Raw genomic sequence first — 9,285 nt, 5'->3', positions numbered from 1 at the left:
AAAGTGAGCGTAAACACATCAGGCCGGGTCTGGGCAGGCAGCGTTCAAAGCGAGGTCAGGCAGGCAAGGGTCAAAACCGGGAGATCAATCAGAGGGATACAGCAGAAGAGGTAGTCGAAATTCAGGCAATGGATCAGGAGACAGAGGTCAGAATCGTCAGAAACAGGCAGGGGTCACAGCAGGTAGTCAGGACAAGTTCAGAATCAAAATAGCAAACAGCTAAAGGTACCAGGAACAAACCTATAATGGGCAATGAGAAACTGCAGAATGGCCCTTTAAATATTCGGATTTTCGCACCATTGCGCAATAAAACCAGCAGAATTAGACCGGGAAGAAAGAAGACGCGGCAGGCTTCCCCGCCGAGGGGCCGGCAGGCGTCCCTGCTGTCCCCCCACTAGACCACCAGGTTAAGCTTTTACAAGCCAGACCACTACTTCCTGCTTTGCACTGATTGGTTACCAGGCAATAACCAATCAGAGACTTGAGGGCAGGCCCGGATTTGTGGAAAGGCCACAAAGGCAGGATTTTAGGAGGCAGTATGCCACCCAACCACACCCCCATTGGTTTTGTAAATATAAAAATATCGGGAACGGTCCAATTCCTATGACGGACGAATGGCTAGTGTCAGAGGGTTGATATTTGTCACCCCCGCCCTCTACGACGCCATAACGCTATAAGGCCTAAGGCAGGATGGACTACAAGGACATATGGTCTACTGTGGACAATGGTCAATCATATAGCTTATACTAGGCCATACAAACAAAAGATCATCACTCTGTTACTTAAATTCCAGAGTGTTAGCATAACGCCAGTCTGTCTGGTGTGGCCCCCTCCTGCAGACGTGCTGCTCGAATTACTTGAAATATCACAATGGCCTTGGTTAGCCATAGCTGATTGCGAGGCTGTGGACCGTTGGAGCTAGGCACAGTATGTTACCACATTCCTTTGCTAACATGTAAGACTAAGTAAATCATTTAGACATTAATTGTACAAGGAGGAGTCAGACTATGTATGGTATTGGCATACTCACATTTGTTATCACCACCATCTATGACATCAAAATGGGTATATAAACTTATGTTATATGGGAGTATCCTTGGAAAGCATTCGGGTACCACCCAGGTGACACACGACTACTTCCCCAGGCAAAACCTATTGTCTTGTATTTTGGACACAATAAACTACCTCATTGTATTTTGAACTTGCACTATTTCGTGGTTTTGCTTTACGTACGAGGTCATAGAGGTAGAAACATATCAACATTTGGTGACCCGCCGACGTGATATTCCTGGACGCTGGACGCCCACGTTTTTCAGTCGGATCTTCAGGCAAGTTGAGAAGAGAGCTCCTGCTTCTACAGGTGACAGGAGACTACCCGTGAAGCTTTACTCATGGATGAATGATACCCGCGCGGAAGGCTCTGATATAAGGTGAGCATAAATGTAATTTTCTAGTCTATTTTTACTGCTTATTATTGTGTTAAGTGTTGTACTAACCAGTTCTGATATTCTGCCGTTCATGATAGGAATACGCTTTTTTCCTTACTGTTTTTGTAATTTGTATGTACCTAGTTCCTTATCATGAGCAGTTAGATTAAGAAGAAAAAATTCTGTCATAGCAATTACACATGCATGTTGATGTATGAATGACAAAGGATCCCTGACTGTTGTGATTGAATGATTGTGGTTGAAACTGGAACCCACACCCTCCGGAATCAACCGAGTGCGTGAATAACTTTAGTTTAATTGTAAACTGTGTGATAGTGTCCATAAGGGAATCCGTGACTCTATTTCAGAGTCTGCTTGCTGTTTAGGAGTTTTTTCTGCGGTTTCTGTTTATAGGGCGACCTAACAGGCCAGAAAACGGAAAACTAGGTTTTCTGAAGGAAATTCTTTAGTGTGTGGTGTGTGAATCACTTTCCTGTCTGTTTGAATCTGCATATGTCAAAAGAGAGCCCTAGCAGCATCTAGGTGTCACACATCTGCAGCTTCAAATCTACTTTCTCCCCTTACACTCAGTTTGTAAGTCCCACACTGTAAAAACACTACAGACACACTCCCACTTTCTTTGTTAGGGAGATTTCTTATGCTTTCAACAGAAGAGGATAGTAATTCTTCCAAATACAACCTAGCGTTTGAAGCAATCTTATTTTTTTTGCCTTGTTAAATTTGGTTCTTCTTATTTACTATTCGAGGCGATATGTTTAATATGCTTAAACCTAAACCTCCCCCAGAACTTCTGGCTAAGGTGTGTGCCCAAAACCCCTTATGTCGTAAGGCTCTTGTAACATGTCACAAAGCATGGGTTAAGTGGGGTACAAGTAAGGATGCCACGTTTTCCTGGCCAGAAAACTGCAGCATTCTCCCTACAGATCTAGCTAGCCTGTTAAAACAGATCAATGTTAAATGTAAGGGCAAAGAATTAATAGCACATACCGCATGCCATGATATCTGGCAAGCATATGCTCAGAAATACCCAGAAAAACCACCTGCATATGCCCCAGCTGAACAAGCCAACATAGACACTGCTCCGAGTTCAGCCAAATTATATCCCGTCCTTAACATGGACGCACAGGAGCAATTACAGACTGCCCTAAACACGCCTATTGGCAATCCTAGGGTAGCACAGGGCTATACTGCCCCGGCACTTCCCCCACCAACAAACTTGCAGACAGTGCCACATGCCAGTAATGAGGACTCATTCTGGGCAGACGTCTCAGGGCGTCTTAAGCTTAGCAAAACCAACCCCTTTTGTCCTATTGAGGATGCTGCACACCAAACCCCCGTTAACACAGCACCTCCTCGTCAGGGTTTTCAGACTCCTACGAGAAATTGCCCTGAAGTCAGGGAACATACACCTCTCGCTAGCATGTCTTTTGACGAGGAAGAGGATGAAATGCCCATATTAGAAGATGCAGAAATCCCGACAACTAGAGTCTTGGCAACTATTGTTACAAGACCAAAAAACACCACTCCAAAACAAAATTCCTTCTCCCCAAAGGATGTAGTAATCCGAGGAGAAGGGGGGGATAGCACTTTTGTAGATCCATGGGTTGACAATCTGGCCGGCTGGTCAGAATCTTTAAAACCTAATGTTACCCCATTTCCTAGAGAGGGAGCTCTGGACACCCGTAACTTGAATACAGCACGCCTCTGTATCCGAGGAGGCATGGGAGATCCAAATTGGGATAGACAATACATGATTAATGGTCTTAGCATTTGGGAGAAATATGAAAATCTGAGAGCACTTGCTAACATTGTCTCACCCTCACCCAAACAGATGTATCCTCTTATGCATACTACCAAAGGACTTAAATATGTCCCTTGGAACTTTGCCGATGTGGAAGGGATAATCAGGGCTCTGCCGCCTCTGTTAAGGGGGGCAGACCCCTGGATATCTAAATTTGAAAGACTAACTGCCGGCATGTCTCTATGCTTAGGCGATCTAAAAGCATTACTAGCTCAAATTCTTGGACGCTCAGCGCAGTCCATATGGAACGAGGCAGGTCTTCCTCATATTGTTCTGTCCTCAGATTCTCATGACGGAGCTGAATTTAACCCTTACAGACCTAGAATTTTTGCAGCTCTCAGAGTTTGTTATCCCACTCACAAGGATTTCGGGAAACTAATGAATACTTCTCTCCCTGAAAGTGCATACATAACTAAACACATTTCAGAATTCTTAGATCAATGGGCACAAGAAACAGGAATGGATCCTTACGAACCAAATGTAGTGCCACTTGTTTATCAGGCCCTCCGTAAAGGTTTCCCAGCCGCCTTACAGAAAAAATTAGATGCTATAGTCGGCTTAGATGCCAAATCATGGAAGGAGATTTATACTCATATCCTTCACTACCATAAAATCTATGAGGAAGATAGTAAAAAGGCTGAGAAGGATTTCAAAAACACCCAGCATAAACTCATGTCCTTGCAAATTAAGGAACTCCAAGAGGGAGAAATCAAGCCCGAAAGCAAGCCCGCAGAACAAACACCAGAACCAACACCCACCACTGAGTCCTATTCTTTTAGGGAATTTTTAAAAGATTTCCCTACCTTTTTTGCAAATGTTCAGTCCGGTGGTCAATTTAACAACCCTAATAGAGGGACATCTGGTGCTTTTAAAGCTAATAACACACCCAAGGGTGTCTGTTTTAACTGTCACAAGCCAGGACATTATGCCCGTGTATGCCGTAGTCCAAAACGATTTGGCAATCAGTATAACTCTCCTAACTTTCAATCTAACTTTCAATCTCGCAACAATTCCAATGTTCAATCTTTTCCTAATTGGTCTCCACCCAGGAACCAATCTCAATGACTGTCTATGCTTTTACGGGTTCCCATGTCCACTGAAGAACCTTTTCTCACTGTTTCTATAGCAGAAATGCCTACATGTTTTTTGCTTGACTCAGGTGCTACAGTATCTGTTCTCTCTCTACTTCCTGCTGGTTTAACCCTTTCTTCCCAAACAGTCTCCACTACAGGATTTGATGGTAAGCCTCAGCTAAACCAATTAACCTCTGCAGTTCCAGTGACAATTGGGAATATCACTTGTCTACATGCTTTTGTCTATGCACCTGCATGTCCTGTCAATTTGCTAGGCAGAGACCTGTTAACCAAAGCTAACATCATTCTTGATTTTGCTGTCTCATGTCCAACTGTATTGTTTGCAACTACTGTCCCTTCTCCTGCAGATTTAGTTGATCCATTTGAAGATATACCTAAAGCAGTCTGGGCCACACCCGAGTCACCTTTTGGTAAGGCCGTTTCAGTTGAAGAGGTGCAAATTAATTTACGTCCAGGGTGTGATGGCCCCAAGGTACCACAGTACCCACTTAAAGCCCAGTCCATTCAGGGTGTGGCAGATGAAATTAACCTACTTTTGCAACACGGCATAATTGAACCAAGCGACTCTCCTTATAACACTCCTTTGTACCCAGTACAGAAGCCAAATGGCTCCTACCGTATAGTCCATGACTTACGGAAGTTAAATGAAGTAGTCGCAGCAGAGTTCCCCGTTGTTGCCAACCCTGCCACTCTCTTACAAGACAACCCCTTAAAGGAATATAATTCAGTTTTGGATTTATCCCAAGCATTTTATTGCATTCCTTTATCTCAACAATCCAGACCACTTTTTGCATTCACCTACAACAATAACCGTTACCAGTGGACCCGCCTCGTAATGGGCGGAGCTGACAGTCCCTCGATCTTCAGCCGTGTACTCGCGACTGATCTGCAAACTTTCACTGACCTTTTACCTACTTCTGTTTTTCTAATACAGTATGTTGACGACCTTCTGCTTTCTGCAGACACTGCTGAACTGTGCCAACACTACACTTGTGCCTTACTTCTGCATTTGCATACATGTGGTTACAAGGTCAATCGTTCAAAGCTGCAATTTTGTCAAACCTCAGTTACTTTTCTAGGCATGACACTTAGCAAGGGAGCCAAACTCATGGGCCCCCAGGTGCTCACTGATGTCCAACGTATGCATTTACCTACCTCAGTCAAAGAATTACGCAGTGTTTTGGGTTTGTTTAACTTCTGTCGCTTATGGATTCCTGCTTACAGTTCTCGCATACTTCCTTTCAGAAAATACCTCAAAGGCAATCCTCCTGGCTATGCTTCTGTCTCTCTGTCTCAATCTGACTCTACAGCTCTTGAATGTCTAATGTCTGATATTTTGCAGGCCCCACAACTCCATTTGCCCGAACAGCTGTGAGCCTATCTACATGTACGTTTTTGCAAACGCAATCTGTTGGGCGGCAGTAGCCACCCAACAAGAGGGATGTATTATAGGACACTTTTCAGGAATTTTTACACCCATAGAACAAGCTTTCACTTCTTGTGAACGTAACATATGTGCTTGTGCAGCAGCTGTAGAAAAACTCTATTCACATGTAATTGTTCCCAGTGTTACCATATACACCTCACATGACGTGCCAGCACTACTCAAAAGTAATACATTACACTTTGTGCCTGCACGCGTAGGACAATGCACGGCTGTGCTCCTACGAAGTCACATTTCTTTCAAAGGAATGCCTCCAACTAATCCTTTCAATAATCTTAAAGATTTATTGTTGTTCTCGGCTGAGAACCATGATTGTACCTCTGAGGAAATTCCAGAGGAACGTCCCTTTATGGGTATTGTCCCAGTAACAGATTTACCACCGTCACATGTTGTAATTTTCTCTGACGGTTCACAGACAGAAACACATACGGGCTTTGCCGTGTGTCAGATAGATCCTGACACCAAAGAAATTATACAGAAAAAACAATATGCATTACCACCAGATACATCAGCCCAATTAGCAGAGATAGCCGCCGCCTTAGAAGGTTTCCGGCTCATGAATGACAAAACGGAGTTCTGTATACAGACTCAGCTTACGTCACTACCACCATACATACAAATGTATCTAAATGGCACAAGAGAGGTTTTGTTACAGGAAAAGGAACCCCACTACAACATCATGACACGATTCTTGCTATAATGGAAGTACTACAGGAAAGACACAACAAAGGTTTAAAAACATCCTGTGAATGGGTAAAAGCACACCAACATAATGTCACAGATATTGTCGCATACGGCAATCAGATAGTTGACGAACTAGCAAAACAAACCACAAACCCACTAACCATTTTTGTACAAACACGAGCTAAGAAATATCTTTCCACTTCTAACCCTTTTGCACCCATCAGAGTAATGCAAGAAAGTGCCACTAGTGCAGAAACAGACAAATGGGTGGCTAATGAGTGCTCTCATTACTATCACAATAATGAGCCTCCATATATTTGGATGCACCCTTCAGGTGTACCAGCATTACCCATAGGTGAGTGCCACCTATTGGCCCACCAGTTACACTACGGGTCACATATGCCAACAAATGACTTGATCAATACTATAAGGGAAATGTACTGGTGCCCAGATTTAAAAGATATTTGTAAAGCTGTGGTCAATACTTGTAATGTTTGTTTTACCAACACCAGTCATCAAACTCCAAGGATTCCTCCTGGAGCGATTCCAAGGCCTGCTGGCCCCTTCAGAGAATGGCATATCGATTTCACGGACATGGTAACTCCTTGCAAAGGATACAGGTATCTTTTGGTCATGATTGACCCATACTCTCAATGGTTAGAAGCTTTTCCATGTAGGAAGGAAACAGCTCTGGTTGTATTTGATAATCTATACAATGAAATCTTTCCCAGACATGGGATTCCTAAATCTATTGTTTCGGATAATGGAAGCCATTTCAAAAATCAACTCTGTGAGACATTTGCAAATTGTACTGATATCAAGTGGAGGTACGTGTCTGTGTACAAACCAACCTCCAATGGCATTGTGGAAAGAGCTAATGGTCTCTTAAAGACACAACTCAGAAAATTGACAGCTGCCACAAATGGCTCGTGGCTGGAATGTCTCCCAGCTGCATTGTTCATACTCCGCAACCATCCTATTAGGCGTTGTGGACTTACCCCATTCGAAATCACTACCGGTAGACGTATGTCTCTTATCCACACAATCAGTACACGTCCACTTCCTAATGCTGACAGCCCATACAATCTCATACGGTGCCTCCAGTTAGCACATCAAATGTCTGAAGTGAATATTTCCAAGGCACCTGTTGTTGTCACTCCTTCTTTTCTTTTTCAGGTCGGAGATCTAGTCTACAAGAGAAATTTTACTCGTAGCCGTTGGGACCAACCTATATATTCCGGTCCTTTTAAAATACAACAGCTCTCCCCCACTGCCGTATTACTTGAAAACCACGGGACATGGATTCATCTTCGAGACTGCTTGCCTTGTCCTTCTGTGTTTCCTACTTCCTCTCCACCCCCATAACAGCATTATGGGCTGACAATGAACTTTTAAAACTGCACAGTACTGCTGCCATGATTGAAAATAAGACTGACTGTTGGGTTTGCTCACATATTCCTACTCACAGCCTCGGTACCCCTATCCTTGGGGTCCCCTTTACATGGACTGATTTTGAAGACAGATATGTGATGGACTTTTCAACTCTTGATCCAGAATTGTCTAAATATAGGGAAATTTCTGGTAAAGGTGATGAAATAATGAAAGCACCCCCAGCTCTTATTTTGGCAGGAATAGTACGACATCCTTCAGTATGTTTCACTGTTTTTAGTAGGAAAACACGGGTGACCATTAATGGTAAACAAATAAGGATTCCTAAAATCCTTATAGGAGAAACTACATGTAACTCAACCGATTTAAATATTACTCAGGTCCCCACACATTATGAAGCAGCCACCACATATGCACATTGTGTTGATGAAACAAAAGTATCTTCTACTATTGAGCCCTGCCTTTCTTGGGCCAATAAGAGTTTAGAATGGGATTTAGATTATATAGATGGTCCTGCTCACTATAACATAAAATTTTTAACACTTCAGATTAGAAATCAGGGTTTTCACCGCCCCATGGTGCTTCCTTCAGGGACTTATTACATCTGTGGTAAGAAAGCCTATGCATGGTTGCCCATGGGAGCCGAAGGTAGATGTACTATAGGAAATGTAATCCCAGCTGTTAGAACTAGAACAGAATTATCTGCTACCTCACTTATTGATACACACTCATCCGCTGTTTTAAACCTTAAGATACAGAAAAGGGAACTGTTTAATGATAAAGATAAGGCTTGGGCTTTCTTCCCTGCCTGGACAGGTTGGGGAATAGAAATGATGGCTCGCCTTAATGAATATGCTTCCCTTCTTGACCGCATGATTAACAACACTGTAATATCGGTCCTTGCAATTAATGTAGAACTAGCTCAGATTCGTAAAGTAGCCCTTCAGAATAGAATGGCCCTAAATTTCTTGTTAGCAGAACAAGGTGGAGTCTGTGTTTTAGTAGGAGAAGAATGTTGTACCTACATTAATGACTCTAAATCGCTGGTTGAATCTCATATGGCCAAGGTTTTCGAATTGCAAAAACAAGCCAGGGATATTTCAAAAAATGGTTTTAATCCCTTTACATGGTTAGGTAATATTGGTGGATGGTTAAATGATTTCCTTGGAAGTTTCTTTAAACCCATCCTAGTTATTTTAGCTTTGGCTCTTGGCCTGTATCTTGTTGTTAAAGTAATGATATGTGCCATAAGCCGCTGTACCTCCTCCCCAGCTTCTGCTCTACTTTGATTTACATTTATAAGATATAACTTTTCTCAGCCTTATAGGGGAGGTTTGACCAAAAAAAAAAAAAAAAGTGGGATCTTAGCATTTTTAGCTTCATTTTAGTATTTTTCATTTTTACTAATTTTCATTTTTACATTTT

At 42.7% G+C, this 9,285-nt stretch overlaps 1 protein-coding gene across 3 annotated transcripts; it reads left to right on the top strand.

Annotated features, from left to right (window-relative positions):
* Positions 1 to 1,331: 1,331 nt before the first annotated feature.
* LOC121399821 lies at positions 1,332 to 9,241 on the top strand. 3 transcript variants are annotated; one of them, XM_041581622.1, is made up of 2 exons: positions 1,332 to 1,430; positions 7,648 to 9,241. In XM_041581622.1, the coding sequence occupies exon 2, from the start codon at positions 7,770 to 7,772 to the stop codon at positions 9,147 to 9,149; it is 1,380 nt and encodes a 459-aa protein (XP_041437556.1). In that variant the 5' UTR covers positions 1,332 to 1,430; positions 7,648 to 7,769; the 3' UTR covers positions 9,150 to 9,241. The 3 variants fall into 3 exon arrangements, with proteins under 3 accessions (XP_041437556.1, XP_041437555.1, XP_041437557.1); XM_041581621.1 differs by lacking the exon at positions 1,332 to 1,430 and adding an exon at positions 5,711 to 7,091; XM_041581623.1 differs by lacking the exon at positions 1,332 to 1,430 and adding an exon at positions 5,711 to 7,091 and having other exon boundaries at positions 7,648 to 8,839.
* The last annotated feature ends 44 nt before the right edge of the window (positions 9,242 to 9,285 follow it).

This window comes from Xenopus laevis, chromosome 2L (assembly GCF_017654675.1).
Source record: "Xenopus laevis strain J_2021 chromosome 2L, Xenopus_laevis_v10.1, whole genome shotgun sequence".
Taxonomy (NCBI): domain Eukaryota; kingdom Metazoa; phylum Chordata; class Amphibia; order Anura; family Pipidae; genus Xenopus; species Xenopus laevis.
This window is presented reverse-complemented; position numbering and strand designations above follow the sequence as displayed.